The 20,559-nt window shown below is 39.7% G+C and overlaps 1 protein-coding gene across 6 annotated transcripts in view; it reads right to left on the bottom strand.

Annotated features, from left to right (window-relative positions):
• The window catches only part of NRP1 (neuropilin 1), a 139,391-nt gene that overhangs the window by 57,873 nt on the left and 60,959 nt on the right, over window positions 1-20,559 (bottom strand). For all 6 annotated transcript variants that reach the window (XM_045465306.1, XM_045465305.1, XM_045465304.1 and 3 more), the window contains 3 exons: window positions 18,196-18,423; window positions 11,862-12,017; window positions 9,162-9,328 (listed from right to left, as the gene is read on the bottom strand). In XM_045465306.1, the coding sequence (XP_045321262.1) occupies window positions 9,162-9,328; window positions 11,862-12,017; window positions 18,196-18,423 (551 nt within the window). The remainder of the gene's footprint in view (window positions 1-9,161; window positions 9,329-11,861; window positions 12,018-18,195; window positions 18,424-20,559) is intronic.

The following is a 20,559-nucleotide window of genomic DNA, read 5'->3' on the forward strand; positions in this document are numbered from 1 at the left end:
CTGTGGGTTATGCCAATTCTGAAGAACACACATTTTTTGCTCCAGGGCTTTCAAATTACGATATGAAAGTTATTTAAAGCTTAGGAGTTCGTGTGTTACATTACACGCTGCATAAACGTAGCCATTGCTCCTAAATGCGAACATTAATGCACTCTGTAAAAGGTACAATTATTACCGCCGGGACAGAAATCAACAAACCCCACCAAAGGAATTTCTTAAAACTGCTATCATAAAATCTGTGCATGTTATGGATTTCATTAACATTTTACTCCCTGAGGATTCCCAATTGTATAATAACAGAAGTTCTTTAAATTTTAAATACCACAGACAGGAACAGCCTTTCACCCAAAACAGATGTGAAACCATCAACCTTGCCTTCTTATTGGTCCACAGATATGAAACTGGTTGGAATTGATAGCTCTTAATGTGTTGTTGTTTAGGTTACAAAATTGGAAACTTAATAGTATTTTTCCCATGAAAAGATAAGTTAATAAGCAATAGACAAGTTTTTCAAACACAGCTCCTTACTCTTGATTACCATGGAAGTGAAAACACACACACACACACACACACACACACACACACACACACACATTTGATTTACATACTGCAAAAAAATTAAAATACGTTGGCAAAGGTCAGTGACACATAATGTCCAGGTGTGGAGGGGCTCATTTCAGTCTTATTTTTCCTATATCTTGTCAACAATGACTTGTGATTTTATCCTTGTGTTTCCTTTTCATAATCCAATCCTTATCAGTGCATTTTGAGACCCAAGCTACAGTATTTTGAAATCACATCTGTATTTATTTAGCTAAAAACAGTTCACTTTTAAAAGCTAAAAATAGTGAAGCTTAAGATAAATAAACCAGGAGGTTTATGATGCTGTTTTCCTGCATAAGGTAAACAGATGCATCTGTATTTTTGGAAAACAAAAGAACTACGGTTCTATTCAAATGATTATCTATGATAAGCAATTGAAGTGTGACAAAAAACAGCCAAGCAACCAGTTTACCTTTCCTTTGTGATCAACCTTATTAATGGTGATTAACCTTATTATTTAAAAAATGACTTGATTAGGACTTGGGGCATCTTCTATACCAATGGTTTTCAATGGAGGGGGATTTTTGTCCCCAGTAGGACATTGTACAATACCTACAGACATTTTTGGCTGTCATAATTGAGGTGTGTGTGTGTGGTGTGTGTGTGTGTGTGTGTGTGTTACTGACTTCTAGTGGGTGGAGGCCAGAGGTACTGCTAGATATCTTACAATGCACAGATAGCCTCCACAATAAAGAGTTATCTAATCTAGGGGAGCATGGGCAACTCAGTTGGTTAAGCATCCGACTTTGGCTCAGGTCATGATCTCACCGTTCATGAGTTCAAGCCCTGCATCGGGCTCTGTGCTCCAAGCCTGGAGCCTGCTTCGGATTCTGCCTCTCCCTGCTCGTTCTCTCTCTCTCTCTCTCTCTCTCTCTCTCTCTCTCTCTCTCTCTGTCAAAAATAAATAGACATTAAAAAAATTAAAGAATTATCTAATCTAAAACATCAGTATTGTTTAGACCAAGAAACTCTGGTCAGGACAGAGTCCAGTCATTGGCCAAAGGTAAAGCTTTGGCAATGACTGCTCAATTTGATAGACATCCTTTACCAATCAGTAACTAAGCAGGAATATGCTGGGACTTAAATGTGCTTACCTGGTCTTCACGATGTCACCTTCAAGAAGGATCCAAATTCATGTTTGCACAGTATTAAAACTGAGTAGCAACAAAGAAGGGGCAGCAAGGATGCTAAGATTCTAGTCTAGGGTCTGGGTCATTAACTTGCTATGTGGTCTTGGAAATCACTTAACCTCTGAACTCAAGCAAAATAAGGAATTTAGATAAAATGATGTTTGCATCTGCTTTTAGCCTTATACTTAAAGCTGAGCTATCCTAGAAAGAAAACAATTCTCCTCTAGAATATAACTATGAATATTGGTTCCAAATAGACATAAAACAATTAAGAAACCAAAACCATAACCAAATGAAATGTGTGTGGTATGCAAATTAATCTATGTGAAGTGTAGTTTACCTGAATAGTTGTGGTTTTTTTCAATATTGTCTTTCCAGCGATTTCATCATAAAAATCTAAGAGGTTTCTTTAAATATCACACATTCTCTTGGGGTGTGTTGACATGAAATACTAATTAGTAAAATCATTTGACTGATTTTTAAAACTGAATTAAGTGGTTTATTTGATCAAAACAGTTAAAATGATCTTGGTATTTTGTAGATGACAAAACAGTCAGGTAAAAATATCTTAAATAATTATGCCACACGTTTATTCTATGTTCCCCAAATCATAACCTCCTTTAACGCAGCAACAAGTTCTGACTTTAACCCATCCCTGTACATTTTTTCTATAAGTATTTCCTTCAAATGACTTTCAACAACTTGAGAAAACAAGGTACAAGAGAAAGCAAAGGAAAAGTTCCTCCAGAGAGGAATTTTGGGAACAGAGACTTCCTGGGTGGAACCTAGTCAGAGAAAACAGCCCTGTGATAGGATGTAAAGCATTCATTTTATCAGGAAGTAGAGGTCCCTGCAGAAACAGTGTAAGATAATGAAAGACTTATCTTGGGGGAATTTTTTTTAAAGCAATTTTTCTCCCTTCCAGATCAATGTTTTAGCTAAAACAGCATACTAATATTAGTTGCACCACAGACACACACACACACACACACACACACACACACACACACACAGGCAGCACACCTGGGGAATAAACATTCAGTCAAACAGCTATATTTTCCCTAAATTTGCCAACACTATATTTTACATGTCTCATTCCACATTTGGGTAACCCAGTGAGCTATTTTTGTCAGTTCTCTAGTTACACATTTATAAAGGATCATTTTATTGCGATTTCAGCAATTTACTAATGATCTGAATGAGATAATGTACCCTCTAAAGTGTCTGGTTTATAAGCAGACCGTTTACAGTCAGGATAACGTGGCTCAATATATGTTCTGGACCAGTCAATTCAGCAAATGGAACCAATTATGAATACAGCATTACAGATTATAAACCTGCTAAAAACTAGCAGTTGTATGAAAATGTCAAAAACTATTTCATCCACGATACCTGTTCCATACTCAACACATTACTATGAGAACAAAAGATTTTTCCAGAAAGTTTAGAAGAAAATTATACATGAAGCCTGTTAAAATAAATGATATTCTAAGGCTTTACGATAAATGATTTCAGTTTCTATCTTAATTTTGGGAGACAAGTAACATTAAAGATAAAAACAAGGATTCCAAATAAATTCTTTTAACTGAATGAGGAGCACTAACTTTTCCCACCTAAGATTTCCTAAAAATGTGTAATAATTCCATGTGTCAGAGGGAATATTTCCAAGAATTCATGAGTTACTTCATTCCATTTGTTAATATTCCAATACAGGGCATCCAGCTGGCCCCTTCTTAGCTCCTGAAATCAAGCCCATGCCTTTAAATTGCCTTTTGTCTCCATTATCAGCAAGTCATAACTGTTAATCACATGTTTTAATGATGACAGAGCCACTCTGGAAGTTGCTGGTAGCTCCAACTCACAGCCCTGGAGGGATGCTGGGAAGCCTTTGGGCAATAAACCAGGAAAGACCTCCTGGCCTAGAGGAAAGACCCTTGGGCTGGGGATTATAGGAACTTGGCTATTTGAATGACTGTCTCTCCTCCAGGACCTGTAGGGCCTTACGACCTCACCAGACTTTGTGGTTTTCCTCTGTAGAGTCGGTGTGAGAGAATTGCTCAGTTTACTGCATTTGAGAATTTGAGAGTGTAAGGTGAAAAACTCACAGTTCGAATGGCCAAAGAGCTATGGAAAAGCCAGCTGCACGCTGGGCCTGGGTCAGGTCCAGCCACAAGTGGTGACTCACCAGCTGCTGTCTGCCTTCATGATCTCTCTGTGCCTACTGACTCCATTCTCACGTGTGAGAAAGGAAGTCCACTTCCATTGTGTAAGCCCAATTTTCTCCACAAGTTGCATCTTTTCTGCAAGTTGGGACTCATGAACCATTTAACTTCTTTGAGCCTCTGTTTTCTCACATGAAGTTGAGGATGTAAATCTTTGGCCTATTTAACTTACATTCTAAGACTAAACTGGGATGTGTGCAAAAAGGTGCTTTAAAAAAGGAAAAGTAGGGAGCCTGGGTGGCTTAGTTGGTCGAGCAGCTGACTCTTGATTTTGGCTCACTTCAAGATCCCAGGGTCATGGGATCAAGCCCTGCGTCAGGCTCCACACTGAACATGGAGCCTGCTTCAGATTCTCTTTCTCTTTCCCTCTGCCCCTCTCTGCCACTTGCATTTTCTCTTTCTCTCTCTCTAAAAATAAAATTAAATTAAAGATAAAAAAATAAAAGAAAAAAGAAAAAGTGCAATAGGAACATAAAGTTTTGTTGTTAGAACATGTCTTACAATTAATTTTATTATTTATTTATTTATTTAAATTTTTGAGAGAAAGAATGAGAGTGCAAGTGGGGGGAGGGGCAGAGGGACAGAGAGAATCCCTAGCACGTTCCATGCCTAGAGCATAGCCCAACACAGTGCTTGATCTCAAAACCATGAGATCATGACCTGAGCCAAAATGAAGAGTCGGACGCTTTATCGACTGAGCCACCTAGCACCCCAATCATATAACTAATTTTAAAATCCACAAAACAACCCTAAGGCCTGGCCTGATCAGTTTCACATGTTGAACATTAACAAGGGCATTTACTTTCTTTGACACTATGATTGTAAGTGAGTGAATACGACTGAGGGTGTGTGGTGTGTGGTATTGTGGGTGTGTTATGACTCAGTTCAGATTACCTCCTTTCCACACTAAGGCCTTTTGTTGCTGATGTCTGCTTTCAAAGTTCCTTCAGTTAGAAGATGTGGAATATTATCCAACAGGAACATACATAAGGCAAAAGGAAAATATAGAATCAAGCCTCCTCATAAAGTTAGTGCTAGCTCCTCTCTTCTGGAACTTTCCTTCTCCTCATTCCTCAGAATGAACATCTGTTCTAGTAAATAGAGAGAGGTAGTGGAGAGAGAAGACGATTTTGCTCTGGGGGCTCGGTGAGGTATTCTCAGAGCTACAGAGTATCTTTGTGGAGGCTTCTTTCTTCTGTGTGATTAATCCATAAAAGGGCTGATTTACCAAACCAAACAGGATGGGGTTTAGGAGCCAGCGCTTTCGTTTTCTGCTTCTCTGGGATAAGTGACGGCATAAATAATCTAGTACCCAAAAATTTTCCCACAAAAGACAATGCCCCCAAATTTGGAGAAGAGTGGAGTTTCAGCCTGAGTCGGTTTATCAAGCAATTCTATTTCTAAACTCACTGGAGGGTGTGGTAATCGATTAGTCCCTGGTGCCATTTTATTTCTTTGGATCAACAAAGGTCATATCCCATCTAGGCATTATATCTCTTGCCTTTTTTCCCCCTCGTCTCCTGGCATTTTAATCAGGGAAAAGTCACAGTTGTTTTGAGGAGAGCACTCCCAAGAGCTTTAATTAAAGCGAGAAGGATAAATCTGTTTACAGTGTGGTGAACACTATCATTAATAAAACATTGAAATAATTAACGAATTAAATTCTGCTTTGTGTGTGAATGACTACACTTAGGATCCATGAGAACACGTTTCCGGAGCAGACAGTATGCTACGCACTTAGTATGCACAGAGGAGAAGAAAGCCCAAGACTGCATTTCTCTGAGATTCACAGTATCATGAACTGCGACAGCTTGAATGGAGAAGGCTACCATACCGTTATTTTACAGGGAAAGAAATTCAGCTTCAATGAGGTTAATGGCTTGGGCTCTGATGATATGCTTGAAAATTAAGAATTTTTATAACACCACTGATATACGGAGTCTTTACTTTGAATCCTTTATTGCTTAACCAGAAACAAAAGGAAGAAAAAGACTAAATGAATAATAAAAGATAAGCAGCTCCAAGAAACAGGACAGAGTGGAATACTCTGAAAAACATGGGCAAATTTCAAAGTGTGATTAAACTCTGCTGTTGACCATTAGGAGGTTTTAGCTGCTCAGGATATGAAGTGGCCTTTTGAGCAGGATATGACCATGTGCAAAGCTCCGAGTGGGGACTTCCCTTATGCCCCTTCCCACTAAATTGCCTCTTGACTTGTTTTTAAGCTTTCTGGCAGACAACAGATCTCACAGGAAGCACCGATGTAGACGTTCATACCCACGGTTAACAACGCATTGTTTTTTTTATGTCACTCAGTAATTTCCTAGAGAAAACAATGGCAACCAAAGACTGTTCCTGTCTTGAAGGAAAGTCAGCTTCCAACACTGCCTTATTAATTTAACACATGCAAGTGTTTGTTCTTGTTGCTACAGCAACATGTTTTGTAGGGTATATCTCATGCAAAATGTGAAAAAGCAGAAAAAGAAAACAAATACCAACCGCATACTGATGTGCATATAAATAGAAATGTCTGTGCGCTAATGCTCCTGTGATTGGAGGTACGCGCCTCTTGCCCTCAGCCTCAATTATGTTTTACTTGGTGGTTAATGTAAAACATCTACCCAATGAAAACAACAAGCCAACCACTTCCAAGGAGTTTCAGAAAAGCTGGAAACATACAAAATTATTCATAATTAGGTGATGGGTGAATGATAAGAGCTCCCATCATGAGGGAAAAGACACAACAAACATGTAAATGAGTCCAGTGAGCTCCAGAAGGAGCAAAAGATAATCTTACCTCAAGGTGAACTGATGCTGAGTCTCTCTGACATTCATCGTCCATAGGGATGGAGGCATAAGGGCATTGAATGCTAGATTTAGAAAGAGTAAGCACCCAACTCATCTCCGTGTGTCCTCTCACAAGGAAAGGCATGAAGGGAATTATGTCCCAAGATATACCTGAATTCATATGAAAGGTAACAAATGATAAAGACAGAGGAGACTGAAGTGTAAAGAAGCAGGTGTTGGGAGTTTGGCAGACCCTGATTCCAAGCCCGGTCATTCACTGTGATCTTGGGCATTTACTAATCTCTCCGAACCTCAAGGTCCTCCTTTGTAAAATGAGGATAATAGCACCTCCTTCACAGGATTACTGTGAGGATGAAATACAAATATGTCAAGTACTCAGCAGAAGTGGGGCCCCATAGTAAACCCTCAATAAATGGTAACTATTCTACAAATGGCACAATTGTCATTCATGCTGTTCACCAAATTTCTAGCTCTCCTCCATCCAGCATGAAGTGAATTGCTACCCCTCAGAAGCTAAGTGTGGCCATGGGATGTGCTTTGGCAATGAAAATGGGTGAAAGTGCTCTTTGAGGGGACCATAAGAGCTAGCACAATGGCTGTGCTCTCTTTTTCCCTTTGCTTGGTGACCAGCAATATTTGAGATGACAGCTGTCCCCTCTCTCCGGGTCCTGGTTTTAGAAGATGTGGAACAGACCCCCAGCTGACCGATGCAGAGTAGCTTGAGTAAGAAGTAAACCTTGTTTGAGAGACTTTGGTTACGTAGCTTCTCCTAACCTTTGCTTTCTATGCTTTGATAGAAAGAGTGGGACCATTTCAGATTTTTTTCCCTTTTGCCTAGCTCCTGAGAAGGATGTAAATCCTGTCTTGTTGACAAATGCTTTGTGAGAGCCCATCTTGTCTCAATGTTTCTACTGACACAGAATTGCCTTGCACAGAAGAATTGCTACAGTTGCAATTTCAGAAGTCTTGCAAGCCCAACACTGTCCCTAAATTATTGAGCACTCTCCACATTACCAAGAATAGGACCACATTACCATGCAAACATGCTTAGCACTGCAAAATGCAAGCTTTCCTCTGGAGACACGTCTGTCAATCATACTGAACTGCCTGTTGGTTTGGGGATGTGAAAAAACAAGTTACCAAGAGCTATTTTGACATAGGCAAATTCATTTAACTTCTGACTTAATCTGGAGCTGGATTCAGCAATCCTCAGGTAAAAATCTCATCTTTTCTCACCGTCTACACATTTCTCAGTGTTATCATTTAGAGGTTAGCAGGAGTTCAGTCTCCTGTAATAGGCCATTTCACTTTAAGTGTATGTTAAACTAATATTGACCTTTACAAAGTAAAACAAAATCTGGGATTTGTGCTCAAAAGACTGAAACAGCAATGGATATAGAAAGTAGGGGATTAATCATCTTGCTTTTTTTCTTGCTTAGAAACTCTCTCTGGGAATTAGTCATTTTTATATATCTTGCAATGTATGTAAGACAAGCTTTGCCTACTCTATGAAAATGAAGCCTGTATCCTTCAGCAAATAACTTTGTATAATTTGCCCACAGTTTAACCCACACAGCCTGATACCCAGTGTTTCATTTGACAGTGGGTGAAAAAGTCAAGAACATGAGCATCAGGTCTTGAGTGGGTGTATCCAGACATCAAGGTTGGCCAGGCTGAGGTATTAGGATTGGTGCCAGGGATGAGTTGGGGCAAGGGAGTCATGGTGCAGAAGAGGAGAGTCTGTCGGGGATGTAAGGGTAATGGTAAGGAAGGGGGTATCAGGGCAAAGGGAGGGAAGCAGAAGCAAGGTCATAATAAGGATACAAATGTGTCCATTTCAGACATGCATGTGTATATACACAGCCCACAAAGACCAGTGCCCTTGATCTGCTCCCACTGCTTTCTTGGGCATGTGCTATGTACACTTGTATGGAAAAGCAAACCTCAGCTCCTTTCTTCCCTTCTTCTACTCTGAACAAACAAATAAGAAGCCTTATACTTTGATATAACTATTTCATGCAAGTCTACTGGTTGAGCCAATATATTGCATCAAGGAAATAAAAATCTGTTGAAGGAGGAAGTATATGAATAGAAAATGTGTAGTTGTTGGGAAAAATCAGATCTTTTAGTTGTTACCAAAGTGAGACAACTGGGCATTCTCTGAAGAGTTAAAAAAAAAAAAAAAAAAAAAAAAAAAAAAGAATTTTCAAGGACATCAGCCAGGCCTGCTTTTCTTAGACTGCAGTGACATGATGGTTCTGCAGGGTGATGACACTTAGTGCCCATTCCTATTGTCTTCTCACCTGCAGGCATCAGGCATTGCACTGCTTTTTTTCAACACCCTTTCTAGATGACCAAAATCTTCCACCCTAAAGATGCCACGTCTCCTGCTACATACCTGTATCCACTCTCTGTAGGAATCTTCTCCGGGAGTCCACCCATTCTCAGGGTAGTTGAGGCGAGAGCGTTCTGCAGACCAGTTAGTGCTATACTGGGAAGAAGCTGTGATTTGGTCAGAATGAATCTCCCCTGATTCCATGCCCAGAGCTTCCATACATTTGAAATCTAGAGGGGAAAAAATGGCCCAAAGTCATGAAAACATAGGGGACCTGAAATGCAGATTTCCTTTTATAATCTGGCAAACTAAAACATTCGTGTTGACATTCACACAAAATCTTACAGAAGATGACAGTGGGGGACTTATTGAGACGTGGTACTGATACGTGGGAATAAATTCATGGCAGTAATTTTTAAAAACAGGGTTCTGAAGATCTTGTAGTGGATTAATTATTTTCCTAACTGGACCTAGGTTGACAGAAATACTATTAGAAATCTATTAGGGGGTGCTTGGGTAGCTCAGTCAGGTGAGGTGACTCTTGGTTTTGGCTCAGCTCATGATCTCATGGTTCATGAGTTTAAGCCCCACATCAGACTGTGCTGGCAGCACAGACCTTGCTTGCAGTTCTGTCTCTGCCCCCTCCCCCCACTTGCTCTGACTCTGTTGTTCTCAAAATAAATAAATATACTTTAAAAAAATTACTAGGAAATGATGGCGCTTTTGATTTATTTTCAAAGTTCATACGAGTACACACCAAAAGTTTTAGTATTTTCTCTAAGATCCAGTAAAAGTGAAAAAGATTCTATGTCTGTTTATAATCCATATTTGGTGAACAGTAGACCTTAATTCTCTGTCTTTCAGATTTCCTTGTAGTTGGCACCTGGGCCACTTCTCCCTGATTCCCTTTGTTCTCATGCCTCCTGCCCTGGCCTTGTCATGATTATTAACATCATTAGTTTATATTATTAAAACACGAGAGTATCCATCAGAAGTAAACCACAGTATCATATGGTCCCAAGGAGGACCACAGTTTTACAACATAAAATAATAATGCTCACAACGATGACTATGAATCATGAAAGCATGTATTCCATTAGGCCTCATATACTCAGTGAAACAATGAAATATGACATTGATATGAAATATGACATAGGGAAATAAATAATCAACTTTAAGAAATGTGAATATAAAAGTACTAACATGGGGAAAAAAAAGCTTTAGAGATTAAGGATTCTCAATCATCAAGAAAAATGCCAACTAACCAAACTTGCACATTTTCTGAATTTTTTATCATAATAGATAAAGTTTTATGGCATAGAAGGTTTTCATTCACTGGTTTCATACTTTTAAGCTTAGATTTGTTATTTGTAATATAGAAATATTTATAGGGGTGCCTGGGTGGCTCAGCTGGTTGAACATCCACCTCTAGATTTCAGCTCAGGTCATGATCTCGTGGTTCATGGGATCCAGCCCTGTGTCGCGCTCTGTGCTGACAGCGTGGAATCTGCTTGGGCTTCTCTCTCTTTCTACTTCTGTCTGCCTCTCCCCCATGTTCTCTCTCTCTCTCTTTCTCTCTATCTCTCTCAATAAACATTTAAAAATATTTATAGACACAAACATATATAAATTAATTAATCAAATTAAGCACAAATAAGATCTTGAAATTTAATTGGCCTTTTCATTTTCCAGTAAGATCTGGTAGAAAAGATATTAGCATATCTATGGGGCACCTGGGTGGCTTAGTTGGTTAAGTGTCTGACTTTGGCTTAGGCCATGATCTCAACGTTCATGAGTTTGAGCCCCGCATCAGGCTCTGTGCTGACAGCTCAGAGCCTCGAGCCTGCCTCAGATTCTGTCTCCCTCCCTCTGCCTTTCTCCTGCTCACGCTCTGTTGGTCTGTCTCTCTCAAAGATAAATAAAGCTTAAAAAAAAAAAAGAGTGGGATGCCCAAACAGCTGAGCCACCCAGGGCACCCATCTGACAAATATTAAAAAAAAAAAAAAAAAGATACTAGTATATCTGCAGGAAAGGTCTCCAAACAGCCCCTGTCCTCTTCCCTATGTTACTTTACAACCTGGCAGCTAGACCTGATGAAATACACAATTTATTCATTGTTCTCTCTGGTGTTTCCCTTGGGCCCTTAAAAGAGCTGGACACCACATAAACTTTGAAGAAGCGTTGAGTTAGTTGATCATTTTAATAAGATGTGAAACATAGTACTTCCTCTTTCTTTTGTGGAAAGCTATAACCAAAATTAAAACATGCTTCTTTCACACAAATATCCACTTTTATTCCCCTAAAAACAAAAAACAAATGGCTTCCATTGGTGTCTTCACAAACCAATCCACCAGGTGTCATCTATTCTGTAAGACTGCCTTGTCAATAAACTATGGCAGATTTGTTCCTATCCCTTGTGATCAATGCCTGTCCTTTTATGATTCTCAGCCCAGTACACATTCAAGGGTGCCAGATAGGGTCTGGCTCTAGTTCGTTGTTTCAGGACACTGTTTTGCCATTTCCCACTTTCTCCCATCATTTCAGAGGCTCACAAGCAGTCTTCTCATCCACAATTTCCTTAAGAAAGCACACCAAACAGTTCTTCCTATTGATATCCATAAAAACCATTTAAAAGAGAAAAATAAATATTTGACATTCCAATTCACAAACCATTTCTTTAGTGTTTCATGTGGCCACAGATGTGTGAGGAGGAATAACATGGAGTGTTTACCACAGGGCTTTGCAGGGTGAATAAATACTGACCTTCTGAGACACTACTCTGCAAAACACTGTAGTTTGCTGAGAAGCCTTCTTTTGCGATTGCACTGTCAGTATAAAAAACCATGGAGAGAATGCCCGAGGAGGAACGGATTCGACCTGGTGTCTTCTGTCCACAGTAACGCCCGATGTGAGGACCAACTAGAAAGGGAGAAATGCAGAGAACATTAAAGTATCTTTTGTTCCACCGCAGATGCAAGAATAACCGTTTGCAAACATGGGTCCCGGCAGAACCCAGAAGTGTTTTCTTACCCAAAGCAAGTCTTCCCTGGTTAATTGGTTCACTGTGAACATATTGGATCAGGTTTGTGGAGAGGGATTTAAAGTGTGCTTAGAAGGGCAATAACAGGCATATAACCTCATTCCCCACTGAGCAGGATTGTTTTCAGGAACAGAATCAAAATGCTTGCTTCATCTGCAGTGAATGAGATTTGGGCTGTCAAGTGTCACCTTGACATTCATCTCCAGGACCAAACTGCACACACTGCCCAGTGCTGAAAGATTCCAGCTAGGCTGTGATCACCAAGGGTTCTGGAAGCTGCCTTACTCACTTTCCCCCCCTATGAGGAGATCCAGGGAACTGGTCCCAGATGCAACCAGACCAGTGCCAGGAATCTGATCCAACATTGAGTAACCCCAATTTCCTTCCTCATTCCATCTTTTAGTTCTGGAGCCTTATTATGATGAACATCACAGACAGGGCTCTATCTAATGGATAATTTATAATTGTAACAATTTAAAAAAATTAGAAGCTACAGACACCAATAATTTATACGTAATAATAAGTTGTAAACAAAATGAAAAGAAAATGCATCTGACTTTTCTCTGTTTTTTTTTCTCTCCCAAACTTAAGAGACGTGACCACGTTGCACTTAGGTCCTGTGGCTAAAAGATGGCCCAAAGGAGCCATTTGACTGTGCACATCAGGAAAAAAAGTAGTACCTGGGGCAGTGAAAAATTGGGAACACTGATTAATTTGTGATATGTCAAACTGCAACTGGGCTTAAACTGGCCACCCCTTTGTTGAAGTGCTTTTAGATAAACCTTGGCAGTTAGTAATTGCAACTTGCCACATAGACAGTGCACAAGCCCTCTGGGCTTGGAGAATCTCTCCAATTCCCTGTCCAGATCATCAGCAAGGAAAAAAAAAATCCCCTTTTCTCTAGTTTTTTTTTTTTTTTTTTTTTTCCATTGCACATATGGTAAAAACATAGCAGATGGTTTGGGCTTAGAAGGACAATCTGGTGTGGACCATTTTCCCCTCCAAGAAATCCATGGTTCTCTGCATTTCAACTAAGAGTTATTGCTTTGTTCAAGGAAGCACAGTGGGTGGACCCCTCTCTGGAAGGATGGGCCTACAGAAGGGACTTGGTGCGCCAAGGCCCGTGTGTGGAGCTTGGATGCAGAAAGCAGCTGATGAAGACTAGAAGCAGCTTCCAATGTGATTGGAAAAGTGAGTCTCATAAGAACTGATCTCCCTGGAGCCTCCCCTACCCACTGAGTTCCTAGTAGGCAGCTGGCTAGTCCAAGCACCCTGCTTTTCAGAGTGCTCAGATCCTTGGCTGACAGGTTTTCAGCTCTTGGCTGGCCCTCTTAAAACAAAGCAAACCTAAAACTACAACTAAACCAAAGTGTTTCCACATTCGAGTTAGTGAAAAATGGTTACTTCGAATATCTGATAACTTCTCCATGCATTCATAGTAATTGATGTGATTGAATTTAAAGAGTTTTCTCTACTGTAACTCCTCATTCTCCAGCAACCAAACGTGTGTGTGTGTGTGTGTGTGTGTGTGTGTGTGTGTGTGTAGCCTGCTTTATTATGAAGAAAACAAGGACCCTGGCCCATTAGGGGAATTGATACAGATTATCTACAGGGCATGACATGGTCATGAACAGGGACTGTGTTATGGGAAGAAAATGTTGTTCTATCAGGTTTCCCAGTTGGCAGAAGAGAGCATCTCAGGAGATGAAACTCGTAGTTTTGTTTCTCTTGAGCTTTAATCTGAGCCTCAGGTTCTTCTACAAGTGCTAGTCCTTTGGCATATTTTCATCATTCTGAATGAATTCAACACTTTTTTCTTCCCTATGGAGCACAAAGTTGCCCATGACATATGCATGAAAACACCGAGCTAGAGCCATAAACACCAGTCTTTCCTTTCCTTGAAAAGAATCCCATTTCTGATTTACAATCTTAATGAGAGGCCTAGAGTCCATTCGTAGGTTCTCACTTTTCCCCCTCATTTAAATTCCATTATTGTGGTTTCATAACTTTCTTTTTCTTTAGCTTGTGGGCAAACATTTACAGCCTTAGTCCTTGGAGCCGGTCTCTGATCACCACAGCCATTGACCCGCCAAGAATACAAGTGCACAAGGGAAGCCACACTCAACCCCTTAAGCTCTGGCTGCAGATTCTCCACCCTCCCCCCACCACCCCATTCCTCTGGGGAGCGGGGAGGGGGAGTCTCTTTGAAAGAGCAAACAGAAGAGAACTTGTCTAATGCAGACTCATAATTTAGAGAGTCTCCATGACTCACTGGTTTATAATGTTTAAGACATGCCGGGTAAATCTGCCTTCTGTCCTTTTTAGAACCTTGCCCCCGGATAGCAGTGTGCAACTCTCTTTAGGAGCCCTCAAGATATGAGAGTGAAAAGGCTTTTTCGACTATAAGACAAAGAAGTATTGAATTTTCCTGAACAACAGCGAGACCTTAGCCTAGCAAGCTAATGCAATATTGATCTGAGCAAGAGTGGGCACAGTACTTATCTATCTCATGCATGTGCTCATTTGTGTATTTACATGAACACAGCTATTGGATTTCCTCTTTCCGTTAGGCCAAGGAGATGAATGGAAACTCACAAAAACAGAAGTGGAACTGAGCAATTGCATTACTGAAGAATTTAAGCAAGCAATATGTGCTAAACAATCTCTTGGGGGGACAGTAGGTGCATAGTGACCATATCTTTCCAGGTGTGAAGGCAATAAAGTATTTATGCTATTCAAAAGATATACCTGCAACTGGGAATGGCATTACCCTGTTATTTGTATTTTTCCATTAATTTCTCCAATAATTAATCTCTCCAATCTCTCACCTCAGAATGAGACAGTTTGGTCTCCTGTTCCCTTTCTATGGTGGGGGGCAAAAAAAAAAAGGCAGCAATCTGCTATAAAGACAGACTTTCAAGAGGAGGCATTCTGAATAACTAAACAAAAAAGGTAATCACTTCAAAAAAGTACAAAATAGACCAGGTATTGTTTTCCTACAATAATAAACTTTTTGTTGGAGAATATCTGGACTTGGCAACTTTTCCCCAGAAAAAAAAAAATTGCACATTTATGTCATTTACATTTTGGAATGTTAATAATTTTATGTTTATATCATTTCTATTTTAGAAGTTTAATTTAATTTTTTTATTTTTTATTTTTAAATGTTTTTATTTATTTTTAAGAGAGACAGACAGCATATGAGCAGGGGAGGGGCAGAGAGAGAGAGGGAAACACAGAATCCAAAGCAGGCTCCAGGCTCTGAGCTGTCAGCACAGAGCCCAGTGCAGGGCTCGAACCCACGGACTGTGAGACCATGACCTGAGCTGAAGTTGGACGTTTAACCCACTGAGCCACCCAGGTGCCCCAGAAGTTAATTTTAATATAAACATTAAGTCAATAAAATCCAAACAGAGCTCAATCTAGCGTTCATGAAACTTACTCCTCAAATAGTTGATAGATTTTGGAATGTAGGTAACGACAACAGCTAAAGCCTGGGGGGAGAGCTGACTTCATGTGTGCCCATGTGGTATGAGCTAAGCATTCGTGTTTGGCTCCAGAATTCAGCACAAACATTTGCAATATCCACCAGGGCCGGGCAGTGTGCTCAGCTCATGGCTCACAAACCATATGTAAACTTCCACCAATTACTACAGAGTCGCTACTTGTGAATCCATGGAGCTTAAGGAGTGATAGACAAAGATGTGTGATTCACAACAATGCATACCTCGACTTGAGTTTGGGAGTAAACTGCTTTTCTTCAAAGTCAATCCTATTCAATGGGTAGCTTTCAATTACTTCGTCACCTAATTCAATGTGTATGATAAAAGGCAACATAAAATCACTTGATGGTTAAAAGCCTTAAGCGCCTTCTGGTTGTTGTTTTTGGAAGGGATATCAAAGAGTAAAAGCAATTTTGCTGGCAAGGGACTGTATGTGTTGAACTACTATAACAAAAATGTTTCTAGTGCCACTGACAAACCCAGGAGGGGAAGTCTGTCATTTTTGCCTAAAAAGGAGAGAGCTGTTATGCTGGTGTAGGCTGGACAAGGCTAGGTAAATTTTAACAAATATACAAACACAGTTTCCATATTCCAAGGCCAGTTTTCTCTGGGAATAAGTCAAGTGCACTGTAGTTTAAAACATGAGTGAATTGCAAGGCTGATAACTCTTATTGTTAATTGTTCCTCGCTTCAACTCAGTGATTTTCTAGAGCCAGAAAATTACTACTTTGAAAAACCCTTGACACTAATAACAATGTGCTTCTTTCTGAAAGTATTCTAAATAAGTTGGTTGATTGGACCTCCTTTTCAAATGTCAATTTAAATGTAAGTTCTAGAAAGGAAGGCTGCAAATTTGGGTTGTGAACAAATAAACCCATTATTAAATGTTCCAACTATTATTACAATACTGTTATAATATTGTTTTCCTAATTATCAGATTGAATACTTAGAAATCAATCAGCACTCTGTTTGGGCAAATCTCATTACTTAATGAAGGAGTTTCGATAAGATCATCATAACCCTATTTATATAGTAAAAGAGCAAAGAAGAAACTACACCAATGATAACTCACCCACTTACTGCAATGACAATATAAGCTTTCTCTAAACCCAGTTTATCTCCATTGCTGTTACTGTTGAGGAACATAGCTAAATTGAATTACGCTGAGAATTTTAATGTCATTTCAAAGGCAAAGGCAATCTCTTTCACATGATACTTGCCCTTCATTTACAATTTAATATTTATTTAAATATTCTTTCCTCCAGCCTGATCATAATATCTGACTCTATTTTATTGGTGGTTACATATTTCTAACTGCATGATTCGTAAGAACTTCCAAGCTGCCCTTTCTGATCTGTGTAGAGTGTGTTCTCTAGAGAAATCTTAATATTAAACCAGACTAAACACAAGACAAGCAATGCAGCTGCAACAAATTATTTGATATTATCTCCCTCTTTTCAGGATTTGGGTGTGTATTTTTGCCATTCACCTTCTAATTCACAAGGATAGAAATGGAAAACTTTCATCTAGCTGTCCACATGGCCACCCCCCTGCCCCCTACCTCCTTCAAATCTTTGCTAAAATGACATTTTTGTAATAAGGCCGAACCTGACCACCTTATTTAAAGTTTCAACCTAAATATCCCTGTCTCTTAACCCTAGTACTTTTCATGCCTTTGCTCTACTCTCCTTTCTTTCATTTTTGTTGTTGTTGTTGTTTACAGAAGTTCTCACTTTTTGCATTCCAAGGACAGAACTCTTTCATCTGTAAGTGTATTGTTTATTGTCCAATGGCCCCTGGCAGAATTGAAACTCCGGGTGGGGGGGGGGGAGGGGGGCAGGGCAGCCATCTTTGATTGTTCTGTTACTAAGTAGCTAGACCAGTGCCTGGTACATGGCAGGTATTCAGTAAATATATTTTAAAATGTAGGATAAATTTAGATGATAAAAACAATGTATACAGATGATGTGTTGAGATGATTCAAATTGTCAAAGATAAAAATTCCCTAGGGAGCAGATAAGGAATCTGTCTAAATTAGGAATGTGCAAACATCCTCTTTCTTTTTCTAAATTTCTAAATTTTTGGTAACCGCATAATGGATGCCATTTCACCCTTAAAATTGTATCAAGTACTTAACCTCTCTGGTCTTTAGTCTCTGCATTTGTCAAGTGAATTGTTTGACTTAACTGATCTCTTCAGGTCTGTGAATTAATGACCAGTAGGCAGGTCAATGAAATGAGGCAAATACTTTAGTCAGGAAAACCATATGTTGGTCCTAATTCTATCACAAAAATAGGTATGAGACCATGTATAATCGTTCATGGCCCCAGTTTCCTTACCTATAAATTGAAGAAATTAGACTAGAATAATTACTGTCTTTTGAGCTCAAATATTTCATCGCTACTCTTCATAAAGAGAGTTACCATTTTGCTTTATCTCCTCCTTCTGAACTATTTTTTTAAAAAATGATGCATGTATCATGACACTTGTAAAAGGATCTCAGCACCCTTCCCCCAGATTCTCCCCTTTTGGGGATGCTTCCTGCCCTTCTTACCATCAGGGAATCCATCCCAGATTTCTAGCCGGTCATAGCGACAGAACATCCCCCCTGGAGGGTTTGAGTCAAGCTCCAGGTCAAAGCTTTCAAATTCCAGGATAATCTCTGACATCTTTGGTGCAAAGATAATATAAGTGCATTCAAGGCTGTTGGGATATTTTTCAGGGAATCCTGGGGACTTTATCACTCCACTAGGTGCTGTGTAATTCTGAGAACATTCAGGACCTAGAAGCAAAAGAAAAGAAAGAGCAAAGTGAAAATCCCACTCACACAACTTCACCAACAAATAACCTGGGTAAAGGCAGCATATCTTTCTAATAAAAGCTCACGATTATAGTCACTTTCCAAATCACTCATTACTCAGCCTTACTATAGGAGTGATAGGTATGGAAAGTCAAGTTCAGATTTATTGTGTTCACCTTAGTTTTCCATTTGTGTGAAGCAATTTAAAAACTTCTGCTGTTGCAGAGAAAAAAAATGACAAATATCAAATCATGTGGGAACAATGAATGAGTAAGCTACAGAAATCTCGACAGAGCCCTAGAGAAATAATTATAGCCCCTTCAAGCTTAAATCTTTAAATCTTGAGGCTGACAGCCCTTTATTGGTGAAATAGAACATTTACAAAGGCGAGGGAGAGAATTCAGTGGAGGGAGTTTGGGTTTCAGATTCCTACACCAGTGACTCAGTAACTCTGCCAGATGTGACCTATGCCTCTTTGACAAACTAAATGTGAAAGGTAATTCGTACATGTATCCAGGGTGAGTGACTCATTTTGAGTGGTGTTGACACAGGTGTGCCGGTAAAGTGTGGCTGTTAGTGAGGGCACGATAAACTGTGATTACAGGCCGTGTTGCTAGAAGTCACTTGATATCAATGTTGACATTGTTGCCTTCCCCAATGTATCAGATATAGTGCCATTCTAAAATTATTTTTAACATACATGTGTGGGTGGGTAATGTGTCTATTTATAGTGTATAATTTTAGTGACTATTCAGGGTTTTCAACACTTTACAAATTATGGTAATTTGTAATTTAAATTGGTCAAGCTCATACACACCTATAGTGCAAGTTGACCTTACGACCGTATGAATGACCACAATTTTGATTCATGGCGTCCAGCGGCAAATGGGGTGGTATCCACCACACCATTGAAAATGGCCCATCTACAAGAATATGAGCACATCAACTTGACCCCTTATCACCACCACCACTGCTATGATTTTCAAAGGGATCCTAAGGATCTCTGGGAATCAGCAACGACTTGATCCTCTTGAAACTCAAGATCCAACCTGGGAATATTCAATTCAACAATTCTTTCCCTGGGCCATTGTCTCACTGATGGGCACCCTGTGATGGCATGCATGGATTCAGCTCTAATAAGGAGGTTGGTTGAGAGTGTTCTTAACTAAATATTCTCCCACAGAGCCAAGTACTAGAGGCAACACTGTAGGCATCAATACAGATTAAATTAAACCAACAGATCTCTATTTTTAGTGTTTAGAATTGCTATGCTGAATCTCCACCTCAGTGCGTCTGGCAGGGTTTTGAGAAAACAAATCAATTGTTTGCTCTCCATGTACATACTAGATGTTCATGGCACCGGAGACACAGAAGAATAAAAATTACTAGATGTACACAATAAACCTGGCCTTTAGAGGTCTGACTTGTTTAAAATGTCTTCCAAAGCCTTCACAGATGTGGCTCATCCTTCACCATGGTGGCTTCAGATACTTACTTATTTGATTCTGGTTAAAGTTACTAACATATTGGAATCCCTTTCATTTTATTTTTAAGATGTAGGAACAGTGACCCTGGAGACCTCCAGCTTCCTCCCTGGGGAAGTGCAGTGCGGGGGTGGGGGGGGGATGCTTTTTTAAGATCCTTATGAGGAAAAGCTGACAGTGGGGTTCAATTCAGGTACTAATATTTTCTCCTTCTTAAAAAGGTAAAATTATCCAGGTGAGATCAAGATTTAATAAGAGGAAAAAATGACAGGGATTAAAGGCATACTTTCAAAATCAAATAATTTCAATGCTTTCACTAAGGCTGGCCCAGGTTTGCTAAGGAGTGTGACAAAAACTGGAGAAATCCCATGGACTAGTACAAGAGAACTGGATTGAGCACCAGATCTGTGATCCAGTCCTACTTCTACTGCTAACCTGCTGTGTAAACTTGAATGGCCTCCTAACCTTCCCAGTCTTCAGATTCTGTATATAACAAATGGGAGGTGGGCTTTAGGATTTGGGAAAAAAATCCCTTTAAACTTCAAGATTCTGTATTTTCCTACTTCCTCCAGTAAACACCAACATTTGTTTTAATATGTTCACTGTTGCATAGGTTTGCCACAGATGAGCAAGC

The sequence above is a fragment of the Leopardus geoffroyi genome, chromosome B4, assembly GCF_018350155.1.
Source record: "Leopardus geoffroyi isolate Oge1 chromosome B4, O.geoffroyi_Oge1_pat1.0, whole genome shotgun sequence".
In the NCBI taxonomy this organism is placed as follows: domain Eukaryota; kingdom Metazoa; phylum Chordata; class Mammalia; order Carnivora; family Felidae; genus Leopardus; species Leopardus geoffroyi.